The 16,826-nt window shown below is 34.7% G+C and overlaps 2 protein-coding genes across 3 annotated transcripts; one reads left to right on the forward strand and one right to left on the reverse strand.

Moving 5' to 3' along the window:
- The first annotated feature begins 1,449 nt into the window (after window positions 1-1,449).
- LOC136233321 (thymidylate kinase) lies at window positions 1,450-5,522 on the forward strand. Of its 2 annotated transcripts, none has more exons than XM_066022950.1 (7): window positions 1,450-1,738; window positions 1,892-2,045; window positions 2,334-2,678; window positions 3,595-3,706; window positions 3,824-3,883; window positions 4,521-4,625; window positions 5,221-5,522. In XM_066022950.1, the coding sequence occupies exons 2-7, from the start codon at window positions 1,993-1,995 to the stop codon at window positions 5,335-5,337; spliced, it is 792 nt and encodes a 263-aa protein (XP_065879022.1). In that variant the 5' UTR covers window positions 1,450-1,738; window positions 1,892-1,992; the 3' UTR covers window positions 5,338-5,522. The 2 variants fall into 2 exon arrangements, with proteins under 2 accessions (XP_065879022.1, XP_065879021.1); XM_066022949.1 differs by having other exon boundaries at window positions 1,451-1,714.
- An 8,868-nt stretch (window positions 5,523-14,390) lies between these two features.
- LOC136231984 (sugar transport protein 8-like) lies at window positions 14,391-16,441 on the reverse strand. Its single transcript, XM_066021020.1, has 4 exons — window positions 16,095-16,441; window positions 15,694-16,013; window positions 14,986-15,612; window positions 14,391-14,905 (listed from the first exon to the last, which is right to left on the reverse strand). The coding sequence occupies exons 1-4, from the start codon at window positions 16,231-16,233 to the stop codon at window positions 14,465-14,467; spliced, it is 1,527 nt and encodes a 508-aa protein (XP_065877092.1). The 5' UTR covers window positions 16,234-16,441; the 3' UTR covers window positions 14,391-14,464.
- Window positions 16,442-16,826: the final 385 nt, after the last annotated feature.

Genomic DNA, 16,826 nt, shown 5'->3' on the forward strand with positions numbered 1-16,826 from the left:
TTGTTACCATGTTAGAAATGGTTATTCTATGTTATTTCCTTCGTTTTTCCCATGTTATCATATTGTTATTATCGCTTTTAAGGGTGAAAGGGGCGAAAAATGTAAGTATCTGTTATTTTTTCTGCGTTTTTTCATGGTTTCGCGAAGATTTGCAAAGAGAAAGAGCCTGGAAAGTGACGATCTACTTCGTGAATCGATGATTTCACGAAGATCTGCGAAGAGAAAGAGTCTGAAACGTGTGGATCTACCTCGCGAATTGATTAGTTCGCGAAGTCTGTGAATAAATCGTCACGTTTCAGACCTCGCGAAAGCATCGATATGCGACGTAGATCGTCACGTTTCAGACCTCGCATACCTCGCGAAAAAATCGATTAGCGAAGTAAAATCACCTCTTTCCCGCACATTTACATTCGCATGCTTCGCTAATCTTCATTTCGTGAAGCCAAAATCGTCTTTTTCGCTGCCTAACACGATTAATTTTTTCTGAAGGTGGTTGAATACGTAACATCCCTTTCTGGAAGGCGGCGTACTAGGCTGCATGGGAGATAAATTTCCTTCATGTATAGGGATGAACTTCCATCAAGATTGACACATTTACTCCTGAAATGGTTAGTTAGGAGAGATTGTGCCAATAATCCGGTACCAATTTTGAAGCGGATGAGTAATCTTGGTGTGCACTATGGGACATGTCCATCCCAAAAGGTATGGACTTCCATTTCTTTAATGGAAGTCCAGACCTTTTGGAATGAGAAATGGAAGTCCAGACCTTTTGGGATGGACGTGTCCCACGGTGCACACCAAGATTACTCATCCGATTCAAAATTGGTACCGAATTATTAACACAATCTCTACTAACCAACCATTTTAGGAGTGAATGTGCTTTGTTAGGAGTTTATTGTGGCAATCTTGTTGTAAATTTTAAAGTTGTTGTGATTTTAATGTTGTTATTGTGGCAATCTTGTTGTAAATTTTGATAATGTTATGATTTTAATGTTAGAATCCGTTGTTGTTTGCCATTTTTTGTTATATACCACTTCGCACATTAGCTTCAAAACATATCCAGGCTTCGCATATGCGAACTAAATTCATCAAGTAAACAAAACATTAGTTTCGCAGGCTTCGCATATGCGAACAAAATTCATCAAGTAAACCAAATTTTAGCTTCGCAAGCTTCACATATAAACCCAAACATTAGCTTCGCAGGCTTCGCATAATATGGAATCTGCGAAGTCAGAAGGAGGGGGCGAGATGCGCGTAAATATTGAAAGTATTATGGGAAAGTCACACAAAATCAATCTAAATATGTAATAGGTTGAGTAAATGAGTTAAATAGGTAAATGAGCCTCCCATTTGATCCAATTTTATGATTTTCCCAAAAGTTATTGGAACATTTCTAACTCGCGGGATGGAAATAGAAATCCTAACTAGTCAAGAAAAGGATACGTGAAATGCATTCCGAGTGCCGCCCATTTACACCCCTACCCCTCGTAAAATTGGTCTTTCTTCTCCTCTCACTTCTCGGCTTTGCTCTGCCCTAGCCACCCTCATCGTCATTTACCTGTGCCTGACAGTGCAGGTTGTCTCGTTTTTTTCTTCCCGTTCGCTGTTCCCACCTTCTTCAGGCCAATCTATTCGCCTCCCTCTCATCTCCCTCTCCCTGTATTCATGAGCTAGCCGTTGTTGATCTGCTCCGTTCATCGCTCCTCCAGTGAAGGTGTTTCTTCCCATTTACATTTTTGTTCGTCTCTGAAATTTCTCATTTCTCTGTAATTGGGTTGGACATTATTTTCCTTTTTCATGCTTCTACTCTGATTCTTTTTCTTTCTTGAAGTTAGATGAATTTGCTGAAATTTGCTTTTGCTTTTGCTTTTTTGCTCTTCTTTGTATCTAGTGAATTCTATGTCATGCCAGCTAAATGGTTAGCAAGTTCACAGCTGTGAGAAGCTGCGTCCAGACTTCGGTGTTCATTTTAAATGAGTGGGCTGCTTGCTAATGATCTCTGTTACTCCCTTCCTACAGCTTGCTTCATTTAGTTCTCTCTTCAGGTGCTTTATTGTCCACTTTCCCTCCCTTATTACGGAAGCTAACTTTAATGTAGTATATAACGACACATGTTTGCTCTTTTACATTTCCTGAGGGTATGAAAGTGCCATGTCCTCTCATCCTATTTCATTTTTCAATTTTTTTTTTCCTTGTCTGTTGGTTTGAAAAAAATAATTGATTTTTTTTAGCATTAAAATCCATTTTTAAACCACAAATCTGGATCACAAGAGGAAAAAAGAGAGAAGCAAATTGTTATCTGATGCTTAGTTTGTTATTTTTTCAAATTTTAGAAATGTTGGCACTTTAGCAGCAAGGAGGTCACTGAATTCTCGCTTGAACTATCCCTGGAAGCGTTCTATTAGGTCAGCTAGAATGGAAATTAATAACAATAATGCCAACTGTGATTCAAGAGGTGCTTTAATAGTTCTAGAAGGCTTGGATCGAAGCGGAAAAACTTCACAATCTGGCAAATTACTCTCTTACATGGCGGGACTTGGGCACCCAGCTGAATTATGGCGATTTCCTGATAGAACTACTAGCATTGGACAAATGATATCTGCCTATCTCACAAATCAGTCCCAGTTGGATGATCACACAATCCATCTGTTGTACAGTGCTAATCGTTGGGAGAAAAGGTATTTTTTGTTATGATAGAGTTCATTGCATGATGTATGTGGTTGTTCCTATGAGATGTTTGAAGTTCTATTAGTCTCTTAACATTTGTTTCTTTTAGTTTGTGACATCATTTAGCTAGGGATTTAGCTATTCAGGTTGTTATTATTGCAATATTGACCCAAAGTTTTGTTTTAATCAATTCTTTTACACAAAACTAGCATATGCTGTCTGATCCTCCAACGACATTTGCTCATGTTATACCATGCTTGTCAATATATGAAGTGTGGAAAAATTAAAAAATATGATCTTGTTATGCAGACTATCCTTTACCCTATGCTCATTTTGCTGTATGTGCCTCTTGGGATATTCGGTGTGTAAAATTGTACAAGAAAATTATGGATGGTAGTCTCGTGCTAAAACTAAAAGTTCAATGTAAATTGTTGTTTGCACTTGCCATATCACCTTTTATTAAGCTATAGTTTGGATGACCTATCTGTGTATTAATGAATACCTTGCTAGCTCTTTTTTGTGTGGATAGATGGTGCCTGCTGCATAAAAATCTTGGTTGACATTTACATCATTGGCTTCAAGGTGGTGCTCAAGTTCAGTTTACGGAAGCCTCAAACTAAGATTTTGTTTTGAAATGAAATTATGTAATTCCATTAAAAATTTCAAACAAATTCTACCGTTCATTACTAAGTTATAACAATTCATGCTCCCAGTATAATGATTCCATTAAATGTAATTCGTATTTTATTTAATTCAGTTTAGTCTCTTGCAAGTTGTTGACTCAAACAAATATCCAGTACTTATCCTGTTATATGGGGAATGGGTAAAAATTGAAAAAGAAAAGAAAAAAAAGAAAGAAAGAGGAAAATGACTAAGTTTCTTTGAAGTGTTAGAAATTGTGTATTAACATGTGGAATGATTTCACAGCTCATTGATGGAAACTCAACTGAAAAAAGGAACAACCCTCATTGTCGACCGTTATTCATATTCTGGAGTTGCTTTCACATCTGCGAAAGGACTTGATTTTGAATGGTGTAAGGTGAAAACTTGATAAATTATTGTTTAAGATAATGCTGATTTTCTGTTGTATTTGTGGAAGATGATGTTTGTGTTCTTTATCTGGTAGTTATTACTGAATTGAGTTACACTTCTGCAGGCTCCTGAGGCTGGGCTATTGGCTCCAGATGTAGTGGTTTACCTTGACCTACCACCTGAGGTACTCTGTATAAATATGTATAGTCTTACTGGCAAGAGAGTGAAATGAGGAACGCGCAAACAGATAATATGTATTTTATGTTATCTTTTTTTGTGGAGAAATGTGTTTATGGGCAAAACTTTTTTTTTTGGAACTGTGCTTGGGCCTAATTTTTTACTTCCTACCCCTAACTTTGATTCGGTTGGATTTGGTCAATGAACTTCAATTTTTGTTAAAATGCATCCTTAATTGATGATATCATCATGCTTGAACTCATATTGCCGTGAACTCTGCATTTCCTCAAATGTCAAGCATGACAATTTTGTCTATAAGGTGTACATTTTAATAGAAGTCAAAGTTCAGAGACTAATTCTCACCAAATCACTTAAGGGTGGAGATTCAAATTTGGCCGAGTAAAGGGGGCGAAAAATAGCATCTCGTCTATGTTAATATATCGACAGTTGTGGTTGGATGGCACTATAGCATGGGGAGACAAATGCTTGCATGCAAGTAGCATACGCTTAACAAAAATGCATTATACATGATTAACATAAGATGAGCATTTCTCGATCAAGTGATGGTCTCTGGCATTTTGTCATATTACCGATTGAACTAAATTTTCTATTTAATCAACTCCTGAACTTGTGATGTTAACCAGAAAGCTGCAGAAAGAGGAGGCTATGGAGATGAAAGATATGAGAAACTTGAGTTTCAGAAGAAAGTTGCTGAATGCTATCAGGCCCTCCATGATTCCTCATGGAAGGTAAATCTATGTTTTATCTGTTGTGGTTTCACATTAATCTGCTTGCTTGGCTCCTAGCTTTGATTTTATCAAGCATGCTCCTTCCTATAGTGGATCCTGTAAATATTTTCCCACCATTTTCTTACTTTAAAGAAACTGGATACCTGTTGTAGATTTCGGCACTGTTTCTTGAAGTGCTGAAATCTTAACAGCTGCGTTTTTGGGATAAAGGGTCAATTTGACTCTTTGCTAGAACAATTTTCATCATATGTGTATTTGTAAAAAGGGCCCTTCCATCCTTTTTTGATATTTATATCGGTTAAAATCATTGGATTGGAACGTCGGTCTATCTTTTTTTTTTTGAATTGAGTCTGTTTTTATGTTATTTTGTACTGTACAACTACTTTTTTGTGGGATCTTTTCTCACGAGAGATAATTAAAAGACATTAAAAAATGGATCGCTACCTATGCCTAAAGTGACAATCTAGTCCACAACTTTAGCTTTTTTTGTGTAACTAGTTGAAAAGTATACACGTGTCTAAATTGATAGCTAGATTTAATTTAGGTTTGGGATATTTTAGAGTGGTGATTTAGTTCCTAATTAATTAAATTACAGATGATAGATGCGTGCCAATCCATGGAAGAGGTTCAAAAACAGCTCCAGGAGATATTGTTGGATCATGTTTTGGAATGTAAAAAAGGGAGACCCCTTTCTCGCCTCTGGCAAAGCTGAGAGAATTAGATTATTACAATGTGCTATAAAGTTGGATTGCAGATTTGATGATGTATTTGCATTGAAATGTTTGTTGCTCAATCTTTGTTCTTCAAACAAAAGAATCATGTTTCGTCTTCTAATGGATTATCTTGATGGTGATGAAGATAAAGAGTGTACGACAATCATGTTTGAGTTTCTTGTCTTGTCTCCATTTTTCTCTTTTTTCCCCCTGTTTTCTACACTTTTTTCTTTATTCTAAACTGAGAGAAGAAAAGGGAGGAGTGGTTTTGAATAAAAATATCTTTTACTCTGTCATCATTTGATACACTGTTAAGTAAAATTTCACCATTTGCCAATAATGTAAAACTCACCCTAATTGCAATGGAAAAAACATAGGTTTGATGTTTTTTTATTGGGAATCCAACTTCAAAAAATAGTACCATTCATTGAGAATATTTAATTAGAAATCCTTCATTTTTATATATCAATTCAAGCATTTTATGTAAGCATTATGTTCATTTTACATTCATAAAGCTTTTTGTGTAAGCATTATGTTCAATTCAAGTTTTGTGTATTGATTCAACTTTCAACAAAAATACTTGGAAATGCTTCAAGAGAGAGTCTACACTTCTATCTGTGTTGATTCAACATCATTTGATGCACGTATGACTATGCAAACTACATACGGTCCAAACAAGGTTCCTGGTATAGTAGTTTCGATTGTTGATTCAAGTGATGTTGAATGCATAAAGTATTGCCGGATGAATCCAAGCAATGTTATCCCACTATATGTTAATTTTGAATCACGGACAATAAATCCACAACTACTGCGAGCTATGAAGACAGAGAATGTTATTCAATCAAGTTGTGATGCCACCATTGAAGTGGACACAACCGTTGAAGTCGAAACTCATCGGCCAGACAAAGAAAAGATCATTGATTTCAACCTTGCAATCAACCATGGTTTAGATGATATTTGCTCGAAAAGAAACGAATTATGAAGAAAATATTTGGGGCCATTTTGACCCCGAAGAAGCGGTCAATGAAGAAATGGTATATGATGAACAACATATCCCTCGGAAACAACCAATAAGTATCTATGAGGCGGATAATGAAGAAAGAAGAAAGAGGACTGATCCATTTTGATGGCTCCTAGAGGTCCATGATGCATCTGTTCTTCCTATTGAATCTAGTGCATCAAAAGGGGGTGTCGGTTTAAAGGTGCATGATATATCTCAAACAAATGAGAATCGCAATAGGTTCAAATGGAGAGTGTATAACTCTAACAAGTCCATGCTTGAAGTTAGATGTAAGCATGGTGAGACATGTAAATGGCGTGCTAGAGGTATTGTGATACCGAATTCTGATATGCTCAGGCTCCGAAGAATGGATGAAATGAACAAGCACACATGTGCCAGAGATCAAATGTTACCACATCGCAGACAAGCGGGGAAATGAGTTACCGACATACTACTTGCAGATAAGTTTGATCTCGATGATAGAGTGTATAGACCAAAGGACATTGTGAAAGATTTTGAGAAAGTGTACAAAATCAACAAATCTTAGAGCATTCAAAGAACATATTCGACCTGTTCTTTGTGTTGACAGAGCGTTTTTTAAACGGTAAATATCCTGACTAATTATACATTGCAGTTGGCAAAGATGGTAATAACCAGATTTATCCTATTGTTCTTATGGTTGGACCAAACGAGAGCAACGAGGCATGGACTTGCTTTATCACCAAGGTTAAAGAATGTATTGGGGATGTAGAGAATTTTGTCATATTCTCAGATAGACACAAGGGAATTGATTATGCCGTGAATTTAGTGTTTCCAAATGTGATCCATGGATGTTGTTGTCAACATCTGACAATGATTGTGAAAACTAAATTCCGAAAAATTAGAAAGATAGACGAGGTGTACTGGCGAGCTGCTAAAGCTTATAGAGTTTTTGATTTTAACGAGGCATTTTCTCGACTTCGGCAACTATATGGCCCCACAACAGTATCTAAAGCAAGCCGGTATCTAGAAATGGTCTCATGAATACTTTCATACCCGTCGATTTAAGATGATGGCCATAAACATTGCAGAATCATAGAACGCGGTTATGGTGGTAGGAAGACGTTTATTTATTACAATGTTGGTAGAGTACATTAGAGCTACTCTCCAACAATGGTTTTACGAGAGACAACAATTGATTGGTAAACATTGCATATATTATATTTTTTGAAGATTGGATGCTATATAAATTTATTAACATAACAATTTTGACTTTCAGGATCATGACAAACACATTTGTCACGGTGGGCTGAGAAGAAGATGAAGAGTCGTGTTGAAAAAGCTACCCTTGTACGTTTTATGGAATAAAAACATACACATTTCAGATCAGAGATCGAACAAAAGGGGGAGTTGTTGACTTAAATGCAAGAACTTGCATGTGTAGGAAATGACAACTTTCTCAGTTTCCTTGTAAACATGTATGCAAAGTTGTGTGTGAGCATCATTTGAGTAATGCATACCATTAGGTGGATAGTTACTACACCAACAACATGGTTAAATTATCCTATGTTGAGTCTATATACCCAGTCAGAATGGACAAACTGTGATCCTCCAATGAAAGTTCTCCCCCTGTAAAAGGCTTTCCACCTGTCGGTCGACTAAAAAGTTAGAATAGAAGACCATCACAAGGTGAAGATCCAGTTCCGAGAATATGTAGCCGATGCAAGAATACTGGCCACACTAAGTTGAATTGTCATCAACCACTACTAAATACAAGTAATCCTCCAAGTACAGTTGCAAGTTCTTTAAGTTCCAGAACATGATTTTGTAAATAATTTGTAAGAATTTTGAACTTTATTATAAGAATACTGAACTTACTGTAAGAATTTTGAACTTTATTACAAGAATATTGAACTTATTGTAAGAATTTTGAAATTTATTGTAAGAATATTGAACTTATTGTAAGAATTTTGAACTTTATTGTAAGAATATTTTGTTTGAATTTAGAAATGTAATAATTTTGAACTTTAGAAATAAGGCTTTGCAAATGCTATAATAAGTTTGCGGTTCCATAAAATGCAGATTCACATTTCATGTTAACCGCGAAACAAATGATTAACTGTAAAGGGAAAGTCTTCGCAGATCATCGTTTCCCTTCACAGTTTTATGATCTGCGAAACATAATTGACTTCGCAATTGGAAGAACTGCGAAGTGCGAAGGCCATCTGCGAAGTGGTATAACCAATACAATACATACCAATATGCGAACAATCCAATACCTATGTATAATCCATTCCAATATAAAACCAAAACCAATCCATACCAACAATCCAATATATACAAGCAATACAATATATACCAACAATCCATAATATATACCAACAATCTATACCAACAATCCAATATATATATAAGCAATACATAACAACAATCCAATATATACAAACAATTTAATATATGCAATATCAAAATTTACAAGGGATATAGTTTTTGATGAAAAATCTCGAGTACAGCATGCAATCTTAAGAAATCTCCATCTTTTGGAAGTAATGTTACCAATGTCCTACTAGCGGATAAAAGTTGAGTGAAAAGGCAGACGAATAGCCCATAGTCGTTCGAGCCCATCAACTGCTGTGGAGTATCCGCTAGCCTAGACCAATATATGGCTTTCGTCTCATGGTGTGTTTTTCAACCAAAGGCTTTTAAAAATCTTCCGGTTAAGGGTGTGGATGGTTTGGCCAATACTTCGTTTAGTTTCTCATCATTTTAATTAGGAATACAACTATCGTAGATGTAGATATGCATATTCGTCGTATTAAATGCTCCTAATACCCAGTGATTTCCTTTGATATTAATTGGCAGGAATACCAGCTTTACATCCTTCCAATATCTCATATACATGTCATCTTAAGGGGAGTAATGACATGAATGTTCGAATACAACATCACTAATGCCAAATGTTACAAAAACCTATATAAATACCCCCACTCCGAGGTATTCTAGGTATGCTTACCGATTCACCTGAAACTCTTGTCAATTATTCTTATTATTCTCAAATAATATACTTACTTTGGTATCAGAGTGTCCCCCGTCGATACGACACCTCACAAGGAGGAGATTTCAGGCAAGGAAATTTACACAATTATCAGAGTATTTAATGTTTCTTTAACCATTACTAATAAGTAATGATAACATATGTCGTTTTGGTTGCGTCCCTAACAGTATAAACGGGGAGAGTTTTTTTGTGGTTTCTTTTTACCTCCAACTTTTCTGTTGCCTCGCCTTCTCTCCAGAACTCTTCCTGGCGATTCATACTCTTAAGTGTAAGTGTTTCTTCTAACTTCTTCTTCTTTTTCATGTTTTTCGTTTTCTAGCTATGGCTCCTAAAAGACCAAACCCTAAGAAAACCTTTGCAACCGATAAGTCCATTGGGAATAAAACATCATATAAACTTTACGTGAGCGTTGAAGAGCTGCCATCTACGATGATTGTGGTGAAGATTAAATTGTTTCCTGAAGATTATCCTAGTATGTGAAGGATGAATGTTTGTGTCTCCACCTCAATCCGCCGGGTAGGCACCGGTCGATAAGGTTAATTGGGTATTTATACCCAACATATGGAGATAGGGCTATGATTTTCTCTTACGAGCATCGTGGAGGATATTTTGAGGGAATTCACACTTTGTCCTTCCCAAATTTCCCCTAAATCCTGGGTGAAACTAATCACTTTTACCAAGGTTTCTCATGACCTAGGTATTAAATTGAACGGGGCCATATTTCTATGCTTATAGAGGCCCAAATTGAGGGTCGTGGATGACCTTATTATCTAGGATATGCATAGGAAATAGACCACCTTCTTGACCAAGAAAAAAAAGATAGTTTTAAAGAGTTCAAGATGAAGTGGTTTCTAGTTGATCCCAAGAAAGATAATCCAGATAGCCCTTATTTCGGTGGCTTTACCTTCCACTCGAATTGGAATATAGCTCTTATAAATCATCATGGGTGGAGGGAGGAAAGGGCGTTCAATAAGGATGAGAAGAAGGTTGTGGATCAACTCATAGAGTTCAATCTTACATGAGATTATACATGTATGATCTGAATGGTGGAAATTAATATGTCGTGCGGCCTAAGGGCCCCAAATAGGATGTTTTATACCACATGCACGACTACTTATGCTAAGCTTCTTTGAGGAAAATTTTATGTGCTTTGTTTTGATTCTTCTGTTTTGAATTATAGGTCTTTATCATTTCTAACTCAGATATTCGTTCTCGCATGTTAGCAAGGAGAAATAGAGAGGTTGTTGCTACACCTAAGGGCCTTCCTGCTCCAAGGGAAAGTGAGGTATCGGGGGATGCATCGCTACTAGGGGATGAGTCTTCTCGCTATGATGTTGCTTAGATCGAGCCTATTGGCACGAGCAAAGGTGTCATGGTAAGGTTCAGACTTGACATGTCTTTAAATAACATTTTTATCCTTAACTACCACCATTTACTCAAACAAATATTGTTTTGTTACTTTACTAAAAATAAACTAATAGTATGATAAACATATTCATCTAGCTACATTTTAGTGATACATGTCAATTACTAAATCTAAATTTATTTATTATGTTTTTTTTATAAAAATGATATGGATTAAAATTAACAATTAGACTAATAAATATTATTATAAACTTTGACAAATGTATATAAATATTAGGTTTTTATTTTACTAAAATGTTAAATTATATATTAACTGGTATATATTAGAAAGTGCATTATATAATATTCAAAATACTATTAGCAATCTAAGTTTAAAGTTCTTGATCCAACATTTAGGATCATACATAAAAATTTCACTTTTTATTAGTAAAAACCTAAAAATAATTTTATTGTTTAAATATATTTTTATGCATTACAAATGCCTAAGTTATAGCATGTGTATATGATATTTTTGTAGGAGGCGATTAAGAATATAAATTAAAAATAAATAAAATAATAGTCATAAAATACTAATGTCTTTATTTGTCATTTTACACAAACAAGTATTAGCAATTAGTTAAGTTTTTAGCAAACAAGTTTACACAAATAACCAGTCAAATCAGCTAAACAAAAATGCAATCAAATTACACAACTAACAACTATTTGTCAAACATGACCTATCTCTTTTCGCACAATTGTCCAGTTACCTTAGGACATCTCCAAAGGCACTCTAAATATAGAGTGCCCTTGAAAATCCAACTCCAATGGAGCTGGATAACCTTGCTGCAAAGATGCAGCAAGGTTTGTGGTACTGCAAATAAGCAACCATTGCAGCAAAGCAAGATAATGATAGTTTTTTATTATTATTATTAAATTTAATTGTTTTAATAAATTAATATTTTGTTTTATATGATATTAGTTTTGTATAATGTTTGTTTTATATAATATTTGTTTTTATTTCAAATATTAATTTCATGTTATTTAATTTTTAATTATAGTGTTATTTGATTTTTTATTGTGTTGTACATTTAAATATTAAATTATAATTATAAAAACACTAAAAACATTTAAATATTACAGAATCATAAAAACATTACACGAATTAGAAAAAAAATTACACGAATTATAAAAACATTATACGAATTAGAAAATACGAAAACAAACCAGAAAAAATTGTTATGTGAAAAATAAATATAATAATAATAAAAGTTTTAAAGAGTGGGTAAAATAGAGTATTGGACTCTGTTTGTTTGGGGGAAAATATTCTGCAAGAAAATATTTTTCCAATTTTTCAGTGTTTGTTTGGGTAGGAAAATAAGTTAAAGGAAAATAAGTGGTAAGTCAATGGAAAATGAATGAAGAAATAAGGGAAAATGTTTTACCCTTTTGAAAAGGGTAGGGTAAAACATTTTCCTCAAAACATACGCGTTTAGAGAAAAAAAGGAAAAACGTTAAAAAATACAAAAATATGAAATACGAAAAAACGTGAAAACGTTAAAAAACACGAGAATATGAAAAAAAAACTTGCAAAAAACATGAAAAAGTGAACAAACGAGAAAAACACAAAAAAACAAACACTTGAAAAAGTACAAAACATGAACGCAAAAAAGTGAGAAAACACGAATCATACAAAAACGTAAAAAATACAAAAAATACGAAAAACACGAAAAATGCTAAAACACAAAAACGTGACAATAAGTGAAAAACACGATAAACATGAAAAGACAAAAAATGCAAACAAAACACGAAAACGTGAAAAATACGAAAAAACATGAAAAAAACGTGAATAACAAAAAAAAAACAAAACGTGAAAAAGGAAAAACCGAAAAACTAAACGTGAAAACACGAAAAATGTAAAAAAAACACACAATAACGTTAATAACACGAGAAAACGTACAAAAATGCCTAAAATGTTTAAAAAACGTTTTTCATGTTTTTAACATTAATTTTTTTTTTACTTTTCGTGATTTTCCATGTTTTTAATATTTTTTTTTACTTTTCGTGATTTTTGCATTTTTTCACTTTTTGTGTTTTTAACAAATTTTCACGTTTTTTGTGTGTGTGTTTTTTCACGTTTTAGTGATTGGAAAATATTTTTCAGTGTTGTAGTCAAACACCGGAAAATATTTTCCGGTGTTGTTACCAAACACAAGAATATATTTTATTTTCCTACGCAATATTTAAAGATAGACTAGGAGAAAAATAAAGATAGGGTAGGCTAAATAGAGAATACCGTTGTAGATGACCTTATTCTCCATCTATTTTCCTCTTCCTCGGATCTTTGCACATATAGAATTCCCTTAGACACAACAGGAGCAACATCATCAATTCTCTTCTTCTCTAGTCAGTCCCTTTTTCTTTTTGTCTCCGATCAGAGCCCCTCTTTCTCGTTGAACAATGATCAGAAAGTGTGATTGTAGTCTTGATCTTGGAGTTATGTTCTCGGGTCTTGTTGGGATTTTGCTTGGATTGACGTAATTCATGCTCAGTTTCAACAATTTGTAAACTTAATTAAAGTTATTGATCATGGTCACAGTAAAGCACAATTTAAGCATATGGATTAGGACATAAAGGAGAGATGGTGAAAATTGTAGTTTGCCTAGTGCTTGCTAATGTAAAAATTGTGATTCTAACTGTCAACTAGAGCCTTTTACCTTCTGATAATCGAGTATCTGAACTTTGCACACATGGTCCAACGTCTTTCTAAACTTTCTCGATATCAACCTATAAAATAGAATTGCAGGTTAGACGGAGACGGACTCCGACGAACCCGATCTGATGCTTAAGTCAGTTTGATGATTTAGAAAGGGTTGAAGATTATGGACTAGTTGTAAGATAATAGTTAATGTACCACTATAAATTAATAATGTTGGGACATGAAATTTTATTAATTTATAGAGATTATTAATTTATCGAGTATAAAATTAGTGATCTGGCCCAAGTCGGGACCAGAAGAAATTATTATTTTAAAGAGGTTATTAATTTATCGAGTATTAATTCATCGAAGGTTTGACTGTATATATATATATGGTTTTTAGGTCAAGGCCTTCACTAACTAGGAATCCTTATGAGTTGAAATTGTCCGTGTCCAGTAAGAAATTTTTGTCCTGAGAGGAATCCTTAGGCATCTTCATTGCACGTGACGCTTGCCTAAAAGAGACGATGCTCACTTCACTAACATAATGTCATTTTGCATGATATCAACTCTATTCCACTGAGTTAATCTAAATTATAGATTTGTAAATCTCCAAATAGCCTCATCTTAATATAATCCCCTGATGTTGATTAGAGTCTTAGTTGCATGTCAAATTAACTTGAAATTTAAGATTAGCGTTAATTTTAAATAAAACACTATGGTTTTACATTTTTTTATTGATCCGTGGTTGGCAAAATTTTCATTTTTCCAAATTTGGCGGATAACAACCACGAAATGTAAACATTGCAAAAAGATGGGAAAGTTACTTTGGAGATTCATTTTGAGGATTTTAATGTAAACATTTATTTATGCTCCCTTCATTACCATAACTCTGTAATAATGAATTAATTCATTGACAATAAAGTGTTAGTATCCTATCGATAATCACAAAACGCAATGATTAAAAAACAAAAGGAAGTTGAAGCTTGAAAGGCATTTATATTATGATTAAGTTAAAGAATAGGCAATTGAAGCATGAAACGAATATACATCTTACTCAACTATCTTCTCTTGGTGTTGTTGATCCAAGTAGTATCTCTTCCAGAACCAATGCTTCTTCCACACTCTATCATTCATTTCGTCGATCGGGACCCCTTTTGTCTCCGGCAACAGGAAAACAGCGAATAAGCACATCACCAGAAGCCATCCGCCAAAGAAGAAGAAAATCCCAGATTGCATATGACATAACATGGTCAGGAATGTTTGAGCAAGGATGAATGTAAACAACATATTCATGCTAACAGTAATAAACATTGCACTACTCCTAGCTTCCAAGGGGAAGATTTCACTAGGAATTAGCCACCCCAGGGGTCCCCATGACCATGCAAATCCGGCCAAGAATACACATATAAAAAATATCACTAGTATACAATACTCTCTTCCCACTGTATTTGTGGCATTCAAGTGCACGGCTAGAATTCCCCCAATTGCACACTGAAAAGGAACAATTACAAAACCATTATTAGACTAGATAATATTTTCAGATCAATTGAAGTTATATCTGGCTTAATTACCTGAGAAATAAGCATCTGAATGGCAGCTTGAACGAGCAAGATCCTTCTTCCAATTCTATCCACGACTAAAATAGCAACGACTGTACCGATTGGTTTAACAACATTAGCCATAACAGCTGCTAAGAGTGATGCATTATCTTTAAACCCCATAGTGAGAAAGAGCACAGGAGCATAAAACACAACCGCAGTAATTCCTGTAAATTGCTGGAAGAACTGAAGAAGAGAGCCACAAATAAGCTGAGGCCTATTACGCCTACTCATCATACTCCTAAACGGATGCTTTACTTGTTTAGCAATTTCAACAGCATTCACAATCTCTGCATACTCTTTATCAACATCATCAACACCTCTGATTTTCTTCAGAGTGGAGTATCCTTCTTCATTCTTTCCTCTCTCTATAAGACTAGTTGGAGTCTCAACAATGATAAAAGAGCCAACTAGGAGAACTATAGCCGGAATTGCCGCCCCGCCCAGAGATAATCTCCAACCATATGGAACCAATTTAGAAGTACCGTAATTGATAATATTAGCAGATAAAATCCCAAAAGTGATCAGCAATTGAAAACAAATGTTAAGCCCTCCTCTATACCTAGCGGGTGCTATTTCTGATATGAAAAGCGGCACTGCCTGCAATTCGCATTTTCACAAACACTTATAAGGCAGCCCAAAGCAATAGTAAAAATCAATACCTGCTTTTGATGTTATTACCTGGTTACCAAATCCAACTCCAGCACCGAGAAACATCCTTCCAGCAATCAACGTTGCTAGATTCTCAGCAGCAGCATTTAATATAGCTCCGATGATGAACAAAATAGAAGCAATTTGGATCGTAGGTTTCCGACCAAATCTCTTTGTAACTAAAGAAGCAAAAAAACTAGCAATAATGGCAGCTAAGTAAAGAGAAGATGTAAAAAGCTGAAGATACTCATTATTATATTTGCAGTAATTGTTGGTTTTGGCTTGGTGTTTCTTTACATAAACAGTAGGAAAAAACTTCTTCAAGAAACTATCCATTGATGTTACTCCTCCTACAGAAGAACAAGTTTAAATTAACGAAATTGAAAGGTCTAAATAAGAAATCCAGAAGATAATAAAGTGAAATTAGGTACCGGAAATGCCAATATCATAGCCAAACATGAAACCACCAAAAGCTGAAATTATGGTACAAATGATGACTTGTTTAGTGAGCCTGGCTGGGAACTCCGGCGCAGAAGCACCTGCTTCCGTCGTGATGAAGCCACCAGCCATGATTGAAGTCTTTTTTTCACTAAAACCAGAATATATTTCAAAATGATCTGATCGTGCATATATAAGAATTGGATTATAGTATTTGTATTTGGATTATATAAGAATTTTAAAGACTTTAAAAGTCTTTAGATTTTGAATTCCAGATTTGTATTCGATTACAACAACTTTATTAAAGTACCAACTTTTATACATATTAAATTGTGTTGATTTTGGCAGAGGCTCAAGAAACGCCCGGTTAAAATTGTGGTGTTTTATATAGGCGACAATAAGGGGGGGGGGGGGGAATTAGGTGACCGGCGATACACGGTAAAAGTTTTCTCTTTGGATAGGGACAACTTAGAGACTTTGAGCATCCGCAAAAGAATTGCAGGGATATATTTGGTTCATGTTTTTCTTTTCATTTCAAAAGCGACATTTACATGGTTTGTTAGCATTTGTTTGGGAGGAGGTTAATGGGAGCCTTTATTTGGGAGGAGATTAATGGGAGTAAATGAGAGTAATGAAAAGTTGAGTATTAAGTTAACCTTGTTTGGAAATTATTTTTTAGGAATAAATGAAGGTTAATGGGGTTAAATCTTTACTTCCTCTAACCT

This window comes from Euphorbia lathyris, chromosome 6 (assembly GCF_963576675.1).
Source record: "Euphorbia lathyris chromosome 6, ddEupLath1.1, whole genome shotgun sequence".
NCBI lineage: Eukaryota > Viridiplantae > Streptophyta > Magnoliopsida > Malpighiales > Euphorbiaceae > Euphorbia > Euphorbia lathyris.